The 24,292-nt window shown below is 40.8% G+C and overlaps 1 protein-coding gene across 1 annotated transcript in view; it reads left to right on the top strand.

Moving 5' to 3' along the window:
* The first annotated feature begins 1,236 nt into the window (after positions 1-1,236).
* Positions 1,237-24,292, top strand: part of LOC128695203 (sestrin-2) — a 60,067-nt gene continuing 37,011 nt past the window's right edge. Inside the window, exon 1 of the mRNA XM_070091303.1 lies at positions 1,237-1,532. Coding sequence (XP_069947404.1) covers positions 1,389-1,532 — 144 coding nt within the window. The 5' untranslated portion in view covers positions 1,237-1,388. The remainder of the gene's footprint in view (positions 1,533-24,292) is intronic.

The raw sequence follows: 24,292 nt of genomic DNA on the forward strand, positions 1-24,292 counted from the left end.
TGTACGTCTGCTAACACAAACTACTCTTCCATGTGACACTGTTGAATCTATTAAAAAATATCTGCAATATTAACTTACTAGCCATGGTTTCAAACCCCACTTACTAGCAGGAGGGATTTAAACCCATGGCAAGAGAGTCCTAACTCACAGGCTAATAATGCAGTTGTGGTACTACCTGCTGTTATGTTATTACCTGTAATTTGCAGTTATGTTTGAAAGTTTTATGTGTGTCCAGGTGAGCCTTATCATAGTAGTAACGTTCGGCTCACACTCGTAAGGTCCCGGGTTTGATTCCGGGTGGAAATCTACCAGATATTTCTGCTAATAATTAGGCTACACGTAGCTCTGGAAGTTTGCATCACCTGGTGAAAGTGTTTGCGAGGGTCGAGACTCAGCTCCTGGCCCTAAAAATTAATTTCAACAATTAGCCGCCATTTTCAGGTTCCTGGATCTTTGTTATATATATATATATATATATATATATATATATATATATATATATATATATATATATATATATATATATATATATATATATATATATATATATATATAATCGTAGTAAGTTTCTTTAGGCACAGGTACACATAAGTACAATTACATACAGTGTAAATTACCTAAAAGGAAAAACCCCCAAAAACGTCAGAGGCCTAAATAACATGTTACTTAGAAATCCTGGGCTACCTTGCTTTAGCGGAAAGAACGTAAGTGAAATTACAGTAAAATAAAGTGTGAAGAAGATGAAGATATAGCGATGAGTCAGGATATGGGGAATGTGCTTGTATGTGCTGGATTACATGGAGGGGCCGGCTTGATCACAAATAAATGAACCTTTTCATTTATTTTAAACTTTGAGGGCAAAACTGGGCATATGTATTGTTAAATTTAAGAAATACAGAATTGAAATGCGTGGTCGTTTGCTTTAAAAGGATCAAACCTCATGTTTTTCCTCCCTTTATGTTTTAAAAGCACCGCTTGTTTTTAGGATGCTACCACCATCGACCTGGCTGCCGGGCATTGCCACCTACTGAAAGCAATCCTCATTTCTGTTTTAACCCACATTAAACCATATTCATCAGTACAGGTGTTTAAAGTGATTGTGAGTATTATTCTATATTACGCTTAATTAGTTTGAGGTAAGAATGTGAGTAAATGGAGTTAGAGATGGTGGTGTTTGGAGGGAGGGTTGGTAATGGAGCATCAGCTGAGCGGCCAATCAGCTGGGTGGGTGTCAGACAAAGGACTCCCTCAGTCACTCTCAGCTGAGCTTGGCGGTACTACACGCTCTCTCACCTCCTCCATCCCCCACAACTTTTACTTCCCTTTTATAAAGTGGTTATCGCGGGGTTCAACCTGAACATTGTTGTCCCATGGAGCTTTGAGAGTCAATGAGCGTCAGCGAAGGTGGACTGCCGAAGACAGCCCAGCTTATTCTCAAGAGCTACGAGAGTACTGTCACAAAAAAGTATATTGTGTCACAGACAAGTCGATATATTTACACAATAATGGGTCATCTTGTCGAACAATCAGAGGTAAGTATCTTAATATGTATCTGGAAGACATTAAAAAAAATGACTGAAAATAAGAAACAGTTTTAAGTAGGCTGTAAGACCGGCTTAACCGCTCACCACTGTACCTCTACAAGAATCTACATATTACTGACAACTAGAGTAATAACTGGTTATTAGGTTGAAAGTTGAGTATGTGGGACAGTAGCATTTACAGTAAGTAGTGTTAGTAGGCCTAGTAAGACAACGGAGGCGAGAGGCAGCTTGGGCGTCGATAACGGCAGAGCTGCATAGCAACAGTCACCGTTCATACATGTAGCAACAGTATTGTTACTTCCTGGCTTGGTGCTGGCTTGTAGCAACAGTATTGTTACTTGCTGGCTTGTAGCAACAGTATTGTTACTTGCTGGCTTGTAGCAACAGTATTGTTACTTGCTGGCTTGGTGCTGGCTTGTAGCAACAGTATTGTTACTTCCTAGCTTGGTGCTGGCTTGTAGCAACAGTATTGTTACTTGCTGGCTTGGTGCTGGCTTGTAGCAACAGTATTGTTACTTGCTGGCTTGGTGCTGGCTTGTAGCAACAGTATTGTTACTTCCTGGCTTGGTGCTGGCTTGTAGCAACAGTATTGTTACTTGCTGGCTTGGTGCTGGCTTGTAGCAACAGTATTGTTACTTGCTGGCTTGGTGCTGACTTGTAGCAACAGTATTGTTACTTGCTGGCTTGGTGCTGGCTTGTAGCAACAGTATTGTTACTTCCTGGCTTGGTGCTGGCTTGTAGCAACAGTATTGTTACTTGCTGGCTTGGTGCTGGCTTGTAGCAACAGTATTGTTACTTGCTGGCTTGGTGCTGACTTGTAGCAACAGTATTGTTACTTCCTGGCTTGGTGCTGGCTTGTAGCAACAGTATTGTTACTTCCTGGCTTGGTGCTGGCTTGTAGCAATAGTATTGTTACTTCCTGGCTTGGTGCTGGCTTGTAGCAACAGTATTGTTACTTGCTGGCTTGTAGCAACAGTATTGTTACTTCCTGGCTTGGTGCAGGCTTGTAGCAACAGTATTGTTACTTCCTGGCTTGGTGCTGGCTTGTAGCAACAGTATTGTTACTTCCTGGCTTGGTGCTGGCTTGTAGCAACAGTATTGTTACTTCCTGACTTGGTACAGGCTTGTAGCATATTTTGTTGACTTGGTGCTGGCTTGTAGCAACAGTATTGCTACTTTTTACCCTGATGCTGGCTTGTAGCAACAGTATTGCTACTTTTTACCCTGATGCTGGCTTGTAGCAACAGTATTGCTACTTTTTACCCTGATGCTGGCTTGTATCTACAGTATTGCTACTTCCTGGCTTGGTGCTGGCTTGTAGCATATTTTGTTGCTTGGTGCTGACTTGTAACAACAGTATTGTTACTTCCTGGCTTGGTATAGGTTTGTAGCATATTTTGTTGCTTGGTGCTGGCTTGTAGCAACAGTATTGTTACTTCCTGGCTTGGTATAGGCTTGTAGCATATTTTGTTGCTTAGTGCTGGCTTGTAGCAACAGTATTGTTACTTCCTGGCTTGGTATAGGCTTGTAGCACATTTTGTTGCTTGGTGCTGGCTTGTAGCAACAGTATTGCTACTTCCCGGCTTGGTACACGCTGATGCTGGCTTGTAGTATTACTTTTTGCCCTGATGCTGGCTTATAGCAACAGTGTTATTACTGGTTGCCCTTATGTTGGCTTGTACAAACAGTATTGTTACTTTGCCCTGATGTTGGCTTGTAGAAACAGTATTGTTACTTGTTGCCCTGATACTTGCTTGTAGCAACGGTATTGCTACTTCCTGGTTTGGTACAGGCTTGTAGCATCAGTATTGCTACTTGTTGCCCTGGTGCTGGCTTGTAGCATCAGTATTGCTACTTGTTGCCCTGGTGCTGGCTTGTAGCATCAGTATTGCTACTTGTTGCCCTGGTGCTGGCTTGTGGCATCAGTATTGCTACTTGTTGCCCTGGTGCTGGCTTTTAGCAACTTTCGTTACTTGCTGGTTTGTAGCAGTAGTGTTACTTCTTAGGGTGATACTGGCTTGTAGCAGCACTATTGTTACTTTTAAGCTTAATGGCTTGTTGCAACAGTTGTTACTTTATAGGTCGGTGCTGGCTACAGGACTGGATTCGCCTCAGGTCGACACATCTCGTCTTGATGTTATTGTGTGTGGCCCGCTGTTGACTAAAACGATGGCAAGATGTAAAACTGTATTTCTTTGCATCTAGAGGCTTTTTTTTTTTTTTTTTTTTTTACGTTCTTATCACAGACTAATTTTCTCTCATCCACCTTTTCCAATACTTTCTCTATTCCTTTTTTTCTGGTTTTCTTTATATTCATCACTTTTTATCTCTCTCTACCTATTAAATAGTATCCTGTCTGTGGATATAACTATTCCCTCTCCTCTCTTGAACATCTCCCATCCTCTCCTACCACTTTCCAGGACCTCTCCCACTCCTCCCCTCCTGCCCTATCATCTCCCCACCCGTCCATGCAGTGTACTCAGTGACCGAGCCATAATTTCTTTCTCTCGCTCTCTAAAATATGCTTTGTTCTGTTACATACAATTTTTTGTAGTCTATATAGTTTTAAATAGTTGTAATATACACAATAGTTTTACGCATAAATTGATATTGTATTGTGTATCTTGAACTTAGGATAATCCCCTCTCCGAAAAGTTAAGCTGACATATTTCTGGCCATGCAGTTGCGGGTTCTCTCGTTCGCGCGCGTGCGCACAGGGCCAGGAACTGTGACTCAACCCCTGCAACCACATATTGGGGACTACATGCACCCACCCACCTACCTGATAAATTTGCTAATTCACTGAATGGAATGGGGACCGAATCCATGGCAAGCCAGTCTTAGAACTAGCAGGCCGGTACATTATCCACTGTATCATGCCAGCCCAATATATTAGCTTATGGAACTAGTTGAATCTTATTAAGGCGGCTTAGACTCTTGCCCAGTCCTATAACTCCTCTCCGTTTTTTGAGTTGTTTGCAATCGTGTCATTTCGGGAGACATTTGTTAATGGTGTCGGAATCTTTGTCCCAGAGCCCAGTCTCAAACCAATCCTTATATTTGAAAAGTTATAGGAATAAGAACTATTATGAAACAAGCCTCCCACCAGCCATAACGGGAACTACCAATAGACCCCTGGTTGTCTTCAAGAGGGAGGTGGACAGATCAGCCGGGCTGTGGTTCGTACGTTGGACTACGTGTGGCCAGCAGTAACGGCCTCGTTGATAGGCCCTGATCCGCCAGGAGACCTGGTCATGGACCGGGCCGCGGGGGCGTTGATCCTCGGAATGCCCTTCAGGTAGACTCCAGGTATGGTAAATGTGAGTTGATATTGAATGTAAGTAGAAATTTATAAGATAAAATTGGCTTCTTGCGTGCTCATGCGTAGAGAGAATATCGGCAGATCCAGTCACAGCGCAAAAGGCTTCCATTTTAAGAAGAATAAGTTACAGTATCGTGGCTGGAATAATTCACAAATAACCTGCTTAGAGAGGAAAGTTTAGACAATCTTTCGGTCCATCGAGGACATTTTCAAGTCACTATTATCATTTCACACTCAGGACGGTATAACATTTTTGGATGATTGTAGGCGACCAACCTATTGCTTCTTGGAGAGGAAGTCTCGGGGATAGACATGATTATGACGAATAAGATATTAAATAGGAAGGGTGGATAATGTGTATGCAGTGAGTACACCATTAATAAGGCCACATAGACGGAAACTATATGAAAACTAGGAGAAACATGATTACAACGTACAAAATATTTAGAGAAATTCATTTGGTGGATAGAGAACTACTTATTTGCATGTGCAAGGAAAATATAATTTGACTAATTTTGTGGAAAATTACATTTACCTGGATGAATCTCATTACATACATACAAGTAAATGGTAACAAAGATAATTATTATTTATCAAAGTTACAGAGACAAGTAGGAATTTTTAGGACACCTAGGTCGCAAAAATGTCCCCCTTCGATACCTACCATCTATCTCTCCACAAGTTACTCTAGACCTATATTAATTGCAAATGAAATGTACATACACACCAGGAATTCTGGTAAAATTATTATAATTTTTGTGGACTGTATATTAAAATTAAATGATTACATATACACATTTATATAACAGAAGGAGAATTTATAATCATAACACTCACCAATTTGTCTGGAGATTACTGTGTATCATACTCAAAAAAAAAAAAACCCTGTCTACATTTATGATAATAATACTGGCCAGAACTCTAAACATAATATAGATATGACTTAGCTGGGGGTAATATCCTATTTTCATCTAATTACGGATTCGTGTCCAGTCGCCTGATTCTCTCGTTATGCAGGACTGCAATTCCAACAATTTCGGCCCCTATTTGAGAGGTGCAAGCCCAATATAACCTCTAGAGCGACGAAAATTCTTATTTTCGCTAACGTTTTCTTGGCTCATTCAAAAAACAATGGCGACTCTCCCTGCTCGATCGCGCAGGCGCCGAGCTTCCCATTTTTTATAATATAATTTTTATTAAATACAATATATTTTATTAATTTACATACAAATACACTATTTTCGGAAAATATACTATATATTTTCCACAAGTTTCGAAGCTAATTTAAGTCGGGCACTGTACTAGAAGAATCAAATTTGAACATCCGCTAAACATCAAATTAACATAAAAGAAAAGAGTAAGGGATAAATAATAAAAAACTAAAAACAAAGTAACTTCTGACCGTTCATTATTACAAGGGGAGACTTGTCTCTAATGTTGTAAAAAGACTTCTGCTGCCAGTTTAATGGTATAGAGACTGGACAACACGGTGAACGGTTTCATGTCTTGTGCGGTCTGTGGCTTTATAATATATACCGAACAAGCCACATGGGGATAGAAATATTTAGCTCAAGATCTTTCGCGCACTCGTGCGTCGTCAGGAGCCATGAAGAATGCAAGACTAGCAACAGATAGTAGGGAGGAAAGTCTCTGAGGCAAGGCAGAAGCATTGTGTCGGGCCATGTCACCGACGCCTCGGAGGGAAATTTTCCCTTGAAACGTTGAATAGGTCCTGACGACGCGCGAGTGTGAAAGATTTTGAACTAAAGATTAATGCATTGTTAAGATTACCTGGTTAAAATTTATTTAATAGGACTACTCACATGGACACGCAGGAATAAATTGTTTATTTCGACCTCAGTCTGAGGTCCTTTTCGGTAGAGGAGGACATCAGTCCGAGATAGAAATATGCAAAACAACTTTTTCCTCTATGTCTTTATACGGATATAATTTGTAATAACTTTATGGTAAAATTGTTTTCTGTCTTTGCTTGTCGAGTTTGAAGAAAGAATGTTATGGTATTGATTTCGTGGAGGACTTAGTTTAGGCGACTGTTAATTTAACTTTGTAGGTTTGAGTGTGGTGACTCGCCTAGCAACACAGCGTCGGGAAGTATATATGGTTGTGACATTTATGACTGGACACTTCCTTGCTATCTTGAGCATAAAGAGCAATTTGTTTTTTAATAAATGTTAATTCATTATGTCAGGGAAGATAACCTACTTCTGTTCTTTGTTGTACGATGACTCTCTTAATGTTGCCGCCACTATGACGAGTGAGGCTAAACTATGGTGTCTTTGGACCCGTGAAAGTGAGGGAGTCATTGGTGCTTATCACTGGCTACGGTAGAACGACCGATGGCTTACCGGCCTGAGTGGAGTGAGGTGTGTGGGGGTAAGCTTAAGTGGAACAGTGTGGGTGGAGTGCTGGGCAGGGCAGCGCCACCTGTGGAAAATCCCCAGCAGTGTGTCGGTGAATCATGCTGTAGTGGCATCATAAATGATGAATTTTCATAAACTTTTCATATTTTACTACAATTAAATAGTTCATTAACGTTAACGTAACCTAACCTGAGACAAGTTAACCTCAGGAGGGAAGAATAGATTTCGTTGTAACAACCGGAAGGAAAAGCGTGCATAATCACGTTAGAAAACGAATGATGCTATTATGAAGACTTCGAGTTAATGTTGAACGTTTGTAGCAGGAACTCCTCAAGGGAGGTGGCCCTGATGCCGGTGAAAAACTCATGATTCAAGGAACCTGACTGTTTCTTCCATTAGATAATATAATCTTTATTTCCACAAGTACGTGGTACATAATCGAACCTGAGGGCTTCCCATTCACCAGGCGCTGCGTGAATCGTACCGATTTAGCGCTTTCCTAATCTGCACACAGAAATCACTACGAAAGCAAAAGACTTGGCAGGCGATGCAACATACCCCCAGTGAAAAGTAGGGGCGCCACTGGTACACTTGAGAAAACACTAAGTGTCCGGGGCCCAAGACTGTTCAACAGCCTCCCACCAGCCATAAGGGAAATTAACAATAGACCCTTGCTATCTTCAAGAGGGAGCTGGACAGATACCTAAAGTCAGTGCCAGATCAGCTGGGCTGTGGTTCGTACGTTGGACTGCGTGCGGCCAGCAGTAACAGCCTCGTTGATCAGGCTCTGATCCACCAGGAGGCCTGGTCATGGACCGGACCGCGGGGGGCTTTGATGCCCTCCAGGTAGACTCCCCGGATTAAATTAAGTGCATCGGAAAGGTGTGAATGTGTAGAGCGTGCAGAAACACCTCATAAAGCAAGTGTTGTAAAGACTGGTTGATGTTGAACATATGCAGCTGCAACTGACTGCCTGTCAAGCACATTACTCGCAACTCTGGCTGTTTGGTGTAAGCACTTTGAGCATACTCACTTTGAGCATACACAGCAAATAAGAATTGCACGAACCACTACCACTTGCCTCTGCTCTGCTGACTTTTCAAGGGGGAAAGGTAATTTGATGTTGAAGGCTCTTGATCCAAGGAATTATTTACCGTTTTCTTGAGTCTAACCTCATCGTCGTCTGTTTCCCAAGGGCTGTGTGACCCCTGCTTCCCCGTGAATTTAATAATCTTGGCAGCTGGTTTCCCAAACAATTTGATTGCTAGAAATTGGCGACTCCTAATTAAGTAATCAAGAGCTGGAGTGGCATTCACTTATTACTGCATTCATGGGGATACATTAAGCTGATAAGAGATCTACAGCGCTTTTTGACTGGGAGGTAATCAGGTCTGATCCAAGAAATAAGAGGGTGTCTCCAATTCTTTCCTTAAAAGGTCCCTTTCCTTCAATTATTATAATCATAGGGGAAGCTCTAAACCCGTAGGATTATACAGCGTCTGTGGGGGGATGTGGAAGGTATTCCGGTTTAATTCAGGGAACTGGAACACAGATCCAGTTCCCTAGATTAAGAGCATCTCACCAGCATCAAGGAACCTTCCTTGAAGGGTGGTGAAATTTAGCCGAGTTTTGGCCGATAGCTGTGTAGGATCAATGTAGTTTTTTTTATTAATTAAGGCTTCATACATAATTTGAAACTTCTATAATAGTTTTATATAGTAAATTACAGTATGTATGTGAAATTTAACGTAGGATAACTCAATAGTCAGTGTGACTTATTTTTATTGAAGTCCTGTTTAATAAAATTATTACTGCATATACTCTTGATGGATACATCTCTTGAAGTATATTCGTATTTAAACGGTCTACATTAACATCATGTATACACAGTAAGTTATACGCCTTTTAGTGTGTATATATATATATATATATATATATATATATATATATATATATATATATATATATATATATATATATATATATATATATATATATATACATATATATATATATATATATATATATATATACATACATACATACATATATATATACATACCCTCTTGGGGAGGGTGAGGTGAGAAACCGGCTAGGGGAGGGGATAGAGTTGTGGCGAGGCAGTCAGGATAGGGTGAGGTGGGGGTACAGCCATTGGGGGGGAGGGGGACTGACGGTGCAACCAAGAGGGTAGACTCAATGGAATAGGGTTGTGGTGAGGTGCAGTCAGGAGTGGGTGAGGTGAGGTAGCAGCCAGGGTGGAGTGACGGTGCAACAAAGAGGGTAGGGTTGTGGTGAGGTATGGTCAGGAGAGGGTGGGGTGGAAGAGGAGCCGGGGGGAAGGGGGTAGGGCTGTGGTGAGGTTGCAGTCAAAAGGGGAATTGGGGTGAGGTGAGACAGCAGGTGCCATCTGTAACTACCTGACACACACACATGAACCCAACACCAAGGACTCACCACAAGCGGCTCGGATGTTGATGGATAATGTCACGTCACAGCTGGTCCAACCCAGCTCGCTGACTTAGGTTATCTTTATTCTTATTGGTTTATTTATTCGTCAGGCGATAGGGTATATACACCGAGAGGTATGTCTCTTTCCTCCTCAAGGGAGGACAGGGTATATACACGGAGAGGTGTATATCTAACCTATTCCCCTTTTACTCTAGTAATTTTCTGAAGTTATTTCTAGCGTTAATCTTGCAAACGTTATTTACTTTGATAGATTGTTGGGTTGGGTGGGATCGAGTTAAGTTTGCTTGGGTTAGGTTACGCAAAATCTGTAAAAACGTATCATTAACCATAAGCAAATAGAAAAAACGGCCTCAAATTCTGGCAACGCGGTGGCTGAACATAACCAGGAAACTCAAAATTTCACGAGTATCATTGGTGGTGCGATAATGGGCTGGAATATCTCGGTGTATGTACGAGTATGTCGTAGTTTTTAGGCAAGGCTTGCGATCCTGGCTTATTTAAGCAACAATAATTTTGCCGAACACGCTAAGTGTAAATTCGTGTTGCAGTAACGGGAAAAAGTCTGACCTTCAAGAAATTAATATTTTTAGTTGATATTACGTAATTTTAACTAAGATAGGTTGGGTAGAATTGAGCTAAATTTCGTTACCGAGTTTGAAAAATTTAAATTAAAAAATTGTTTATTAAATTATGAAATATAATTATATTAGTGCGTGGGAAGATTTTGTATTAAAATGCATCTTGGGTAAATCGGATTGTGCCAAAAAGCATGACACATTCTTTATAATGATTATTAGCTCAGTGGCCGTGTTCGGCTCACATCCGGAAGGACCAGTGTTTAATTCCCGGGTGAGGAAATGTGACTGGTAACTTGAGTCTACACCTGGTGCTTATTTTCATCTAGCAGTAAATATCTATATTTAGTCTTGTGTTGTGGGTCGCATCCTAGGGAAGATGACACTACTCGGCTTTTTTTGGGTTAGTCTGTGCTACTAACCTTCCTGAGTTAGCAGTGTGAAGTCGTCTTATTTTGATGGTAATGCAGAAGTGGTTTGTCGATAGGCTTTAAGTGTAACCAATTTATTACCAAACTTTAACCTGAGGGGGTTACGTTGAACATTGAACTTGTTGTGCTCTTCAACTCCTCACAGGATGGGGGGACTTCTTGGTGCTGATGGTCTCTTAACAGCTAAGAATTTAAATGTACCTCACCCCTTGGATCAAACGTGGTTATCTGTCGTTCTCAGACGACAGATATTGCACATAAGGCATAAATGCTGAATCGAACACCACTGACCTCCTGACAGTCTTCAAGAGGTAACTCGACAGGTTCCTCAAAAAGCAGTTCCTGCTTATGATGCATGTGTAGGGCTGCGGACGGCGCACAAACAGCCCAATAGATCATGCCAGCAACGAGGCCTGGTCTGGGGCCGGACGGGGACCCCAGGAAGCTACTACATATATGAACTAGTCATTATACTCAGTGGAAAGCGTTAAACCAGCAGGGGGTCAAATAACTTGGGAATTGGAAGGTAATAAAGTTTGATACAGAGTGTGTGCGCGATATATCAAATGTCAAGGTTTGTTAGTGTGTCTTCAAATATTCTCCCACAAGTGCATACTAACTACTACAGTGACATAAGGGTTAATATATATTAATAATTAATATTAATTAATCATCGATAATTATATAATGTATATTTTATATTGCTCGTCTGTGATAACCATTGCATAATATACAGTATAATACTGTAGATGTAAATTGATGATATATTATACATTAAAACTGATCACAACAAGATCAATAGTATTAAGAAATTTAAATGTCTTAATACACCATATTGGAATGTATTAAGACACTATTAATATATACTATAGTAATTGGTAATCATTGGTAATATATAATCGATTATATGCTAGGATAATTGCCACTCTCCCATGATAAGATGCACAGTACCGTGGGAGGAACACTTCACAAATAGCCAATAATTTAAACAAACAGAAGAAGTTTCGCTCAGTCATGGAACATTATCAGGTTCAAGACGTCTTCAGGTTCCTCTCGTAAGTGGGTTATTGGTGAATAATGTCAAATAACCAGTAATATAAGTTAAATTTAAAATTAAGCACAACATTGGTATACATAGTTTAGCTCTCTCCGTGAGTATAATAATTTAGGTATACATGTATAAGATATTAATTGTATGAATTAGAAAGTTGATTTAGGTGAGGAAGGTCACTTAGTGTCCTGTCTGGTGCCGCCAGTGGTGGGAACGCGACAGGACTCGGTGGTGGGACGATATTAAAATTTGTGCCCATACCCATATTCATTTTCAGGCGAATACCATCAAAATTAGCCAATACTAACTTACCGATAATTTGGCATACCTCTTCTAAGGACACGTGTATAAGTGGTCCACGAAATCAAAACCACTGGCTCTCCAGTACAGAAAGTTCTAGTAACCACATGTTGAGAGTGGCTTGTGACTTGGCGTGGTGTAATTATCGTCCGGTTATATTGACATTGCTCATGCCATGACGTCAAAGTCCTGAATTCAACATGACTACTTTGGTAGTGCCGTCTGTTCTTGTTGCCACTTCCTGAGATAAGAATGATAAGTGCTACGTTGAGTTTGGTATAAGTTTATCATTGGGCTTGACGATGACAATATGCAGGTTATGGTATTTCATTTTAAGACTTTTCATCCATTAGGGATTTTATTAGTTCACAGAATAAAACACGAGGTTATATATCAGCAGAAGATAGGTCCATGTGGTGGAGAGCATGTTGTGTGGCGTAGGGGGAGGGTGAGATCTCTGGTATGGCAGTGTCGTTTTTCGGTAGTATCAACTTTGCCTGAACCTAGGAAATGGTGAAATACTCAGTTTTATGGAATGATAGTCACAGTGGGGCCCATGCTAACTTCCCAATGGTGTATATAAATATACCTAGTGGGATGAATCCTATTGTAGCCAGCTGGCCCAGTGGCTTACGCAGTGGCCTGGGAAAGTTTTAGGACTCACTTGCCAGGGGTTGAATCCCCTTCCGTTCCGTGATTTATTTGCAATCGTGTTATTACGATTTCGTGATTTACCAGAGCGCCTGTCACACAAGCTACATATTTGCCTAAACGTAAATTTAATGAATATTTGACCCTCCCCAGTCCTGCCAAGGACCTGGATGTGAATAAGCTTTGTCAGCTACAATTACTCCTTTGGAGACACCACGTATGAACGGTATGACCAGTCCTTCGGCATGTCGACGTGCTCACCATTAAAAGATGAGAGGCTTAGTATTGTTCTATGAGACTTTGTAGATATCACATTCTTCTAAGGAATGGTAGAGGAAAAGATTCTATTGGCTCTAAAGTAGGACCCGATGATAACCCTTCGTTTGGTTCCATTGTCATGGTGTGATAAGCGTACAAGGTTGGTTTTATCAATGGGCATAAGATAAATATTGAAATTAACTTTATTTTGGTTTCTGATGGTCATAATATCCAGAAAATGTCATATTCCTCGTCCATGTAAATCCTGATTAAAAGGTTCCAGTGTGTTAATATAGTTCAAAATGTTAAGTGTTCGGGTATCTTTTACATGCCCAAGCCATACCATATCTCTGCACGACATTTAATCTAATATCTTTGAGTGTTAGGTAGCATTATATCATTTGGTTCTTCAACCTTACATAGCCAATATATTGATCATATTATTTAAAAAATACTTACGTAGTAGACTAAACAAGCTCAAATTCGTGATGAGCGCCTCAAAATTACCTTAAAAAATCGTTTCTGAACTGGATAAAAAAGTTAAATTTTGTTGGCTAGTGTTATCAGACTGGAATAGCGTGAATCACCACGAGCACCATTTCACAAAACTAGGTCTTTCACCATCTCAGAGGTTTTAGCAAAGTTTATTCTACCGACAAACAACACACTGCCATCGGCTGACACTTGACTCATTCGCAGGTCACCTCATCCCCAGCCCCACACAGATGTTCTATACATTTCACAAACCTCTCTAGCCAATATATAGTCTCGTGTTTTGTTTGTGTGTGTGAATTGAGGCAGCCTCCGGTGAATGAAACTTCAAATAACATACCATAACTTGTGTATTGTCATTATCCTGATACTGCCGGTATTACCATTATATATACCCTTCGGACCAGGCCGCGAGGGCGGTGACCTCCGGATGCGGCTCCAGATTACATTCAATATACATTTCTTTGCTTTCCTGTGTATTTCTAAATAGTTCTTGTAATATTTCTGTTTCAGTTCAGAAAACCTGATCCGAGACCGGGCCGCGGGAGCCATAGTCCCCGGAACTATTTACGGTTATTACATAATAAACTATTTGCTAGCATAGTGAACAGACATGTCTTAAAGCTGCAGTCATCACACATCAGGCGCGTGTCTTGGAGCCGCAGTTATCACAGCAGACGTGTCTTGAAGCAGGTCATCGCAGTTCCGGGACAATGCAAATCTTTGTTCAAACCTTTTTTTTTTTCTGTTGAGACTTTAAATGGAAGGTTGCATTGGCAGCGATGGTCTGTTTTCACATCCTCCACACTGACCAGCTGGTAAACTTTGGGCAGCTTTAGAAAGATTGAATAAATAAACCATTGCAGTTGATTGAGTGTGAACAGAATGTGCCTGTTAAACCAGTATGGACTATCCCGCGAAGCAAGCTGTTTGTTTTTTAATGAGTTTACATGCGTCAATTTGTGAATGATTTAAGCAGCTTACAAAAACATTAAGTTAGGTTACCTTAATTTAAAATGAATGATCCTAAACTTGCGCATAGTTTATCTCTTAACTACACAAACAAGAGGGCAACCACTGGCGTTGGGGAGATATACCACATTCTCTTTAATTAGTCGAAAACAATACGTTTTTATCTACGATGTGCAGACGGGTTGGAACACGAAGCGGCTAGGAAACAAACTTGTCAGGACAGGACTCGACCAATACCCGTCTGGCCTCTCGGGAGCTGCCACCCACCATGTACCAAACGTATCCCTTAGTATTGCCCAGTATGAACCAAACGTTTTCACAACGAAAATAAACGCACTGTAGTCGTCTGACCTCATACGACATCCATGTTTGACTTTTTTTTTTGTTTATACATTTCACTTTGTGTTGATACAAACTATCCGGCCTTCTGGACTTAAAAAAAAAAAATTGGACATGCATGCAAGAATTTCATTAGACTAACTTATGAATTTGATTATACGATAGTGCTACGTGAATCCAGTTAAAGTCGTAATAAACAACTGTCAGTGATTAAATAAAATGGATAAGGGATCGAACTGAGGTCCCGTGAATGTGTAGCTACAGTGCATGTCCACGTAACTCCGTTCGATACCCTGTCTATTTTTCAGTTCTCCAGCACTTCATGTCTGATGGTGTTCGTTTGGTTTAAAGCAAATCGACTGCACGAGAATTAAGTCTCCATTTTACTGTATTTTTTTTTTACTCAGTTTAAATACACTGAGATATACACCTCTCTGTAGATACGTCTGACAGTGTGTATATACACCTCTATACAGGGGTGTGTATTCTTGGTATTGATATATAGGTGTGTGTATATTGGAATATATACATTGTATATATGCACAGGCATGTATCTATATAGTTTATCTCAGTATAAGCACTTTTTGTGTCTGTATATATACACACATCAGTGAGAAATGTGTTGTGACATATTTAGAAGACATCACGTCAACGAACAGCTACGCAAGTTAGAACGTTTGTTAAAGACACAAGCTCCCTGTACAGGCTTGAATATTCAAGTTTGGTAGATTCAGTGGCTTTTGTAGCAAAACTACCAGCGCTGAAAGACCCATGCTGGTTTAGTTTTGTAAGTATAATGTTAATTCACTTAGAGGGTTTCCTTGATGAAGAGCTCTTGATTCAGGGTATATGAGCTTTCGTCTGTCTTGTCAAACCTAATTACCTCCCATTCCCGAGGCGATGCCCAATAATAAAACTAAATCAACATTGCTGTTTAGAAACTTGTTGATATATTACTGAAGCACAAAATGAGTTTGCTTAAGACTTGCGTATTGCTTTTGGATTAAATATACATACCTATCTAATGTATATATTGTAAATAAATTATTTGTATTTCTTTTGTTCTTGGCGGGTCGACGCCCTAGTTCTTTATACATAGTATTCTTGTAGATTTGCATTGTGTGGCAACCTTGATGTATTTAACCAGCACACCCATCACGCAAACCCCTCATATAACACTTCGTTCATTTCTTAACATGTTTCGTATCTGTGCGATCTACGCCTCGAGATTTTGCAGATCAATCATCCGGCCTAAAAAAAATTAAGGGCTATTGTAGTCTAGATTACTGTAACGTTTATTGCCCTAAATTTGCTCTAGAAACCAAACGTTTGTTTGTATGACCTGTACATGATAGGTTTCATGCGTAGTGTAGTTTATTATTATACCTGTAAGTAATCAGGTTCTGGAGAATGAAATGTTTTTTTATCCGGAGGAATGGATGGTAGCTCCAATTCCTTTGATCAGGAGTCCATCACCAACATAGATACACACTAGAATGGAAGTGTTTGTAAGATACCAGTATGGAATCTGTATTTTTTTTTTTCTAAATCATACTTAGCTGTGTGATTTAGGAAATGTTTACTAACGTGTCTTTGGCTGATATACATGTTCCATTCATGTACGTATCCTTGTTTTTCCTCGTTCAGTCTGTCCTGTGTATGTTGGGGGGGGGATGGGATTTCTTGGTACTCTTAGCCAAGGATGGGATTTTCTGTAGTCAAATGGAGGTTTCTGTATTAACCTCATGGGGGGTTTCTGTATATCCTCGTGGGGGGTTTCTGTAGAACCTGCTTGGGTTTCTGTATAACCTCATGGGAGGGGGGTGGGTTCTGTAGAACCTGCTTGGGTTTCTCTAGAGCTTGCTGGAGGGGCGGGGTTGTCTTTATTGTTAAGCCTTGCGAAGGGGAAAGCTCCGTAGATTACAAAGAGAGGAGGGGGGATACGAACGTAGAGCTTGGATGGGTATAAGGGTTATGTTAGAACCTAGAGAAGTATCTTTGTGTGACTAGTCTAGCTTGGTGGGTAAACCACACCTTCAACCTCTGTCGTCATGATCCAGTTGTGTGTAACATTACACCTCTTCCCCTCCACTTCCCCACCTGTTCCCTCCTCCACCATCCCCTCTGCACATATACATAGTTACTCCCCATTATGTAATTATCATAGTTGGGTAGTCGCACGCTGCTGTTGTACTCGGTTTTCTTAAAGAAAAAAAGAAAAACTTATCTAATGGAAAAGTTGTGACTGCTTGCCACACTTTCTAGCCACAGGGAATTTTAGGATAAATGCGTCGAGAATTATTAGAAATACAAGAGTGGCAATCGACACGCGTTTTATTAATGTATTCCGAAAGAGGATGGCGATGAGTCATGTTGTATGCTTGTTGTGATGCCAGAGATACGTGGATATATTTATATCAGTCCATCAGTCAATCCTGTGTTGGTGACAAGTGGAACTCTGCTCAGACTTATTGGCTTGAGCTACAGAGGTGCGTTCATGTTTGTCTCGGTGAGGGTGTGGCATTATTATTATTGGGTATAAAACCCATTATTTGGTATATAGCGTCTTTGGAATGGAAGCTAATTAGGGTTGACTCAAGAAAGGGGAGGGTAGCTCAATTCCTTGTATCAAGAGATATTCACAAAAATTTATGTACCCCTCTATCAACATTATCAACACTTATACTGGCGGAGGTAAGGATCGGCTATTTTCCAATAAGAAACAATATCGGTCAGCTTGTAAAATTTGTAAATGTGGAATCTGAACTTGGCAGATTACTCTACCGTTTTTGCAATTCTGTTTCCAAACCAGTATTTTCCTGTATCCTTTCTAAATCTGGATTTGTTCAACTTGAACATTATTTCGAGTTATTTCTCGGTTAGATATCCTCAGCACCCTATTTATAACTCATTTATGCTGTCTTCCACTTGTATACTTCGGTCTTATCTCACTGTGGAAAATTGCATTTATCTGAATGTAAATCATTATGTACATAACAGTAAATGATAACAAAGATAATTATTATTTATCAAAGTTACATAGACAAGTAGGAATTTGGGACACTTAGGTCGCAAAAATGTCCCCCTTCGATACCTACAACTGTCATATCTACAAGTTGCTCTAGACCTATTAATTACAAATGAAATATGTATCACCAGGAATTCTGGTAAATATATAAGTTTGTGGACTGTATATTAAAATTAATAAATGATTATATATATACACATTTACATAACATAAGGAGAATATATCTTAATATCACTCACTGGCAGGAAATGGCAGAAATCGTACACCAAATCCAGTCATTCCTGGAGTGGAACCACAGTCGATGGCCTCCACTCCAAACCAACAGATACAGATACTAATGCCGGAAAAAAATCCCTCCCCCCAGTACCAACAATACCACCAGTCCAATAACATTCTTCTTTGCAAATATACAGGGTCTAAAGCCATAAACAAACAACAAAATACCTTTCATCCGTGGACTGCTTGCAGAGGCAAAGGCAATGTTTGCGGCTTTCACTGAGACCCACATAAAGGATCACTTGGACAACGAAATATGGATCCCAGGTTACAACCTATACAGATGTGACAGAGTGAACAGGCAAAAGGGGGGGGGGGGTTGGCCTGTACATTGCAGAGTCACTTCTTTACACAGAACTGCTTAATGCCTCAAATGATGTAGTGGAAGTTTTAGCAGTAAAGGTCGAGAACCAAAACCTAGTCATTGTGGTAGTCTACAAGCCTCCGGATGCAACATCTCAGCAATTCCGGGAACAGCTGTTAAAAATTGACCACTGTCTGGAAAATCTTCCAGCTCCTGCACCCAACATCTTGCTCCTGGGGGATTTCAACTTAAGGCACCTAAAATGGAGGAATATAGCAAATAATATTGTTGCAGTAATAACACCAGGAGGCAGCTCTGATGAAAACTCATACTCTCACGAGCTTTTAAATCTCTGCACAAAATTCAATTTAAACCAGCAAATAATAGAGCCTACTAGACTGGAGAATACACTAGACCTCATCTTCACTAACAATGATGATCTGATAAGAAATGTCACCATATCAAAAACAATATACTCAGATCACAACATAATTGAGGTTCAGACATGTATGCGTGGAGCCCCAGACCGACATAATGAGACTAGTCACGAGGGAGCATCACCAAATTCAACTTCAATAACAAAAACATAAAGTGGGACCAAGTAAACCAAGTCCTAACCGATATAAGCTGGGAAGATATACTAAGCAACACAGACCCCAACTTATGCCTAGAACAGATTAACTCGGTGGCACTCGATGTATGCACAAGGCTTATTCCTCTAAGAAAAAGGAGTAGTAGATGTAAAATAGAGAGAGACAGGCGCTCCCTTTACAGGCGACGGAAAAGAATAACAGAGCGGCTAAAAGAGGTCAATATATCTGAAATGCGTAGGGAGACACTGGTCAGAGAAATAGCAAGCATCGAACTTAAGCTAAAAGAATCCTTTAGGAGTCAGGAATCGCGGGAAGAACTAAAAGCCATCAATGAAATCGAAAGAAACCCAAAGTATTTCTTCTATGCCAAATCAAAATCGAGAACAACGTCCAGTATTGGGCCCCTACTTAAACAAGATGGGTCCTACACAGATGACAGCAAGGAAATGAGTGAGCTACTCAAGTCCCAATATGACTCGGTTTTTAGCAAGCCGCTAACCAGACTGAGAGCCGAAGCTCAAAATGAATTTTTTATGAGAGCCACAAAATTTGATTAACACAAGCCTATCCGATGTTATCCTGACGCCAAATGACTTCGAACAGGCGATAAATGACATGCCCATGCACTCTGCCCCAGGGCCAGACTCATGGAACTCTGTGTTCATCAAGAACTGCGAGAAGCCCCTATCACGAGCCTTTTCCATCCTATGGAGAGGGAGCATGGACACGGGGGTCGTCCCACAGTTACTAAAAACAACAGACATAGCCCCACTCCACAAAGGGGGCAGTAAAGCAACAGCAAAGAACTACAGACCAATAACACTAACATCCCATATCATAAAAATCTTTGAAAGGGTCCTAAGAAGCAAGATCACCACCCATCTAGAAACCCATCAGTTACACAACCCAGGGCAACATGGGTTTAGAACAGGTCGCTCCTGTCTGTCTCAACTATTGGATCACTACGACAAGGTCCTAAATGCACTAGAAGACAAAAAGAATGCAGATGTAATATATACAGACTTTGCAAAAGCCTTCGACAAGTGTGACCATGGCGTAATAGCGCACAAAATGCGTGCTAAAGGAATAACAGGAAAAGTCGGTCGATGGATCTATAATTTCCTCACTAACAGAACACAGAGAGTAGTCGTCAACAGAGTAAAGTCCGAGGCAGCTACGGTGAAAAACTCTGTTCCACAAGGCACAGTACTCTCTCCCATCTTGTTCCTCATATCCGACATAGACAAGGATGTCAGCCACAGCACCGTGTCTTCCTTTGCAGATGACACCCGAATCTGCATGACAGTGTCTTCCATTGCAGACACTGCAAGGCTCCAGGCGGACATCAACCAAATCTTTCAGTGGGCTGCAGAAAACAATATGAAGTTCAACGATGAGAAATTTCAATTACTCAGATATGGTAAACATGAGGAAATTAAATCTTCATCAGAGTACAAAACAAATTCTGGCCACAAAATAGAGCGAAACACCAACGTCAAAGACCTGGGAGTGATCATGTCGGAGGATCTCACCTTCAAGGACCATAACATTGTATCAATCGCATCTGCTAGAAAAATGACAGGATGGATAATGAGAACCTTCAAAACTAGGGAGGCCAAGCCCATGATGACACTTTTCAGGTCACTTGTTCTATCTAGGCTGGAATATTGCTGCACACTAACAGCACCTTTCAAGGCAGGTGAAATTGCCGACCTAGAAAATGTACAGAGAACTTTCACGGCGCGCATAACGGAGATAAAACACCTCAATTACTGGGAGCGCTTGAGGTTCCTAAACCTGTATTCCCTGGAACACAGGAGGGAGAGATACATGATTATATACACCTGGAAAATCCTAGAGGGACTAGTACCGAACTTGCACACGAAAATCACTCACTACGAAAGCAAAAGACTTGGCAGACGATGCACCATCCCACCAATGAAAAGCAGAGGTGTCACTAGCACGTTAAGAGACCATACAATAAGTGTCAGGGGCCCGAGACTGTTCAACTGCCTCCCAGCACACATAAGGGGGATTACCAACAGACCCCTGGCAGTCTTCAAGCTGGCACTGGACAAGCACCTAAAGTCAGTTCCTGATCAGCCGGGCTGTGGCTCGTACGTTGGTTTGCGTGCAGCCAGCAGCAACAGCCTGGTTGATCAGGCTCTGATCCACCAGGAGGCCTGGTCACAGACCGGGCCGCGGGGGCGTTGACCCCCGGAACTCTCTCCAGGTAAACCAATTTGACTGGAGATTAAGGTGTATCATACTCAGTAAACCTCACTGTCTTTCCATGAAAATAACACTGGCCAGAGTTACAAACATAAATAAACTTATCTGAGGTTCCTGGAGCTGTCTTGTCCAGTCGCCTGATATCTCAAGTTATGCAGGAATGCACATCCAACAATTTTGGCTCCTATTTGAGAGGTGTCAGCCCAATTTCACCTCTAGAGCACGAAAATTCTTCCCATTATTCACTAACGTTTTTGTTGTCTCAATTCAAACATGGCGAGTCTTCTCTGCGCAGGCGCAGAGCTTCCCATTTTTTATAACAATTTTTATTAAATACAGTATGGCCATCTATTTACATATAACTACTGTATTTCTGGAAAATATATACAGTATTTTCCACACTCACCTTATACAGTGGATTAATTTTGTCATCGTTATTTGCATGTTTTCTAATGCATTTATATCCATTTTGCAGTATGGAAACTAGAACTGTGCCGCATAATCTAAATGGGGGCTTACTAATATGTATAAAGCTGTAAAATAACTTTTGGACTCCCATTGCTTGTACTTACTGATATAAATCAAAGAAATTTGACAGGATTCTTACGGTCCCTTAGGCACTGGTATCTTCACTTCAGATTTCTGCTTACCATAGCTCCCCAAGTTCTTTACACATTCTATATGGTCAAGTTCTGTATTTAAATAAGTGCTATAGATATTTGCACTTTTGCATTAAAATTCGTCTACCACTTCTCTGAAGTTCAATCAACTAAGATGAACTCGTTGTCCATATTTATCACAGTGTAACATTTTATGACATTTTTCTTAATTTGTTTAGTGTTTCGCGTATTTTTAAAGAAAATCACATGAAATATTGAATATATATTTTACGGACTTCTCTTATGATTTTTAAATGTGAAATTTAAAAAAATATAGAAGCATGTGCTGAAACGTTATTAAGACGGTTCAATGCGGTTTCAGTATAAAAACCACGAAATGTAAAAATACTAGAAAATAAGAAAATACCGAAGCTAATTGTATGGCTACTGTAATATTGCAAAATTGTTGGGAATGAGAAGGCTCACTGTGGGTAGGAAAAAGTTCTAGGAAAGTACTATCTATCCCCCATCACTAATTTCTGGATATTCTCTTAAACATACAAAGTCTTTTTTAAGTTATGATATTGAAGGTTACACACATTAAAGCGGGCATTTAAACAAATTTAAAAAAAATGGCCTCGATACAACGCAGTGGCTGAGCAGCGCCAGGAAACTGACATCTACACGAATATTTTACTTCTGGAGCCACAATGAGTTGAATTGAAATAAATTAACAGGACACAGATGAGTTGAGGTGGTGGGCAAGAGGCGTTGAGGTTATCTTTATATGTGGCAGGATGATGCAGCAACGCCAAGGCAGAAAAAGTATAAAATGTGTGGAGAGTAAACACTGGGAATTATATATAATGGATAGCAGAGTTCAGGATTATAGAATTAACATCACTAATATTTATGAACTACCCGGGCTCGCAGCATTTAAAAAATGCAGACGTTGCTGCAAGTAAATCATGATAATTTTATTGTTAGTAATACCTGAATATTGCAACAGCCGAGGGTGGAGTTGATAACGCATCTTTTAATTAACTAGGATAGTTGGGCTGACATGTACTGTGCTGTACTTCATGTAAGCTGCTTCACTGACAGTGACACTGATAAAAAAAAAAATCGTCCCTTGCGACAAATCATAACTTATTTAAGTCATAGACAAGGATGTTTTTAACATTGTTACAAACATCCGCCTTGTAGGGGTACAAGATGGCGCAATATTAATCATGTGCTATGCAGCTTGTCAGTTTAAATTGGAGGCGAATGTTATTATAAAAGGCTGGAACCTCCATTTGGCTAAGAGCCTGGCTGTGATGACCTTCCCTCACCTTGCCGACCGGTGGGAGGAGTTTGGAGGCGGGGAGGTTGTGAGGAAGGGGCGTTGGGGGATGGTCTTGGTAACCCGGCGTCTTACACACACACACACACACACACACACACACACACACACACACACACACACACACACACACACACACACACACACACACACACACACACACACACACACACTGATACACCTGCTGGCGCTGGAGGGGGGCTGTGCAAGGTGTGTTGAGGACGGGCGAGAGGATGCGGCAGTTAGAGCCAGACGAGCCAGTCAGGGAGAGCAGATCCGCGCCTAGCAACTAGCCTTGGTGACCTATCTGGTGTATTCCCAGAGCACGCACGCGCTGTCTTATGATTCACCGGTAGCGGTTAGGCTCAAGCTGGCACGAGTGTCACATTAATAGCATCAGCGCGCGTTATTACATTTCGTACGAGCCGCATCAAAACATGACAGCGGCGTCAAGGTGACACATTAGCAGAGACACCCAGTAGCTTGCATGATAACGTGAGGACGGGTGGAGGGAGGTACCATTAACAGTATTAGCTAGGGTACAGGGTACCTCACAACTACACACGCTGCTCTCGTACCCAAATATTACTGCACCTTATTGTGCTGTCACGAGAGCCCAGCTGTGTACTGTACCTGGCTACTAACAAGGTATCACACTGGTACCTTCACTCAGGACGCACATTTAGTTTAAACGAGCTGACATTAGTTATTCACGCTAGACGATATGTCGGGGTTCATATATTCATAAAGAGCTAAATACGTAAGGGTCATGCAACACCTTGGGAACTGGAGGTAATCAGGTTTGCTCTAAGGAATGGATGGATAACAAGTTCTTTGGACCAAGAGCCCTTGACCGGAGCAAGACACCATTCAACCCCTTGCAAGGTTTGGGGTTAAATAGTTTCGTCAGGATTAACATTAAAAAATAAATGGTGTAATTTGTTAAGACGGCACATACATTCAATTATTTTGTTATTTAAACCTGCTTCCCATATTTTAAATTAATATGTTTCTTGTTTGTAGTTAGAATTATTTTTTGATACGGAAAACTGGTGTTGCATTTTCATAAAGGTTTTGATCTGTATTATTTATTCTGATGTTGGACTTGAGGCGGGTAATGTGTGGGT

Source organism: Cherax quadricarinatus, chromosome 35 (assembly GCF_038502225.1).
Source record: "Cherax quadricarinatus isolate ZL_2023a chromosome 35, ASM3850222v1, whole genome shotgun sequence".
Lineage (NCBI taxonomy): Eukaryota > Metazoa > Arthropoda > Malacostraca > Decapoda > Parastacidae > Cherax > Cherax quadricarinatus.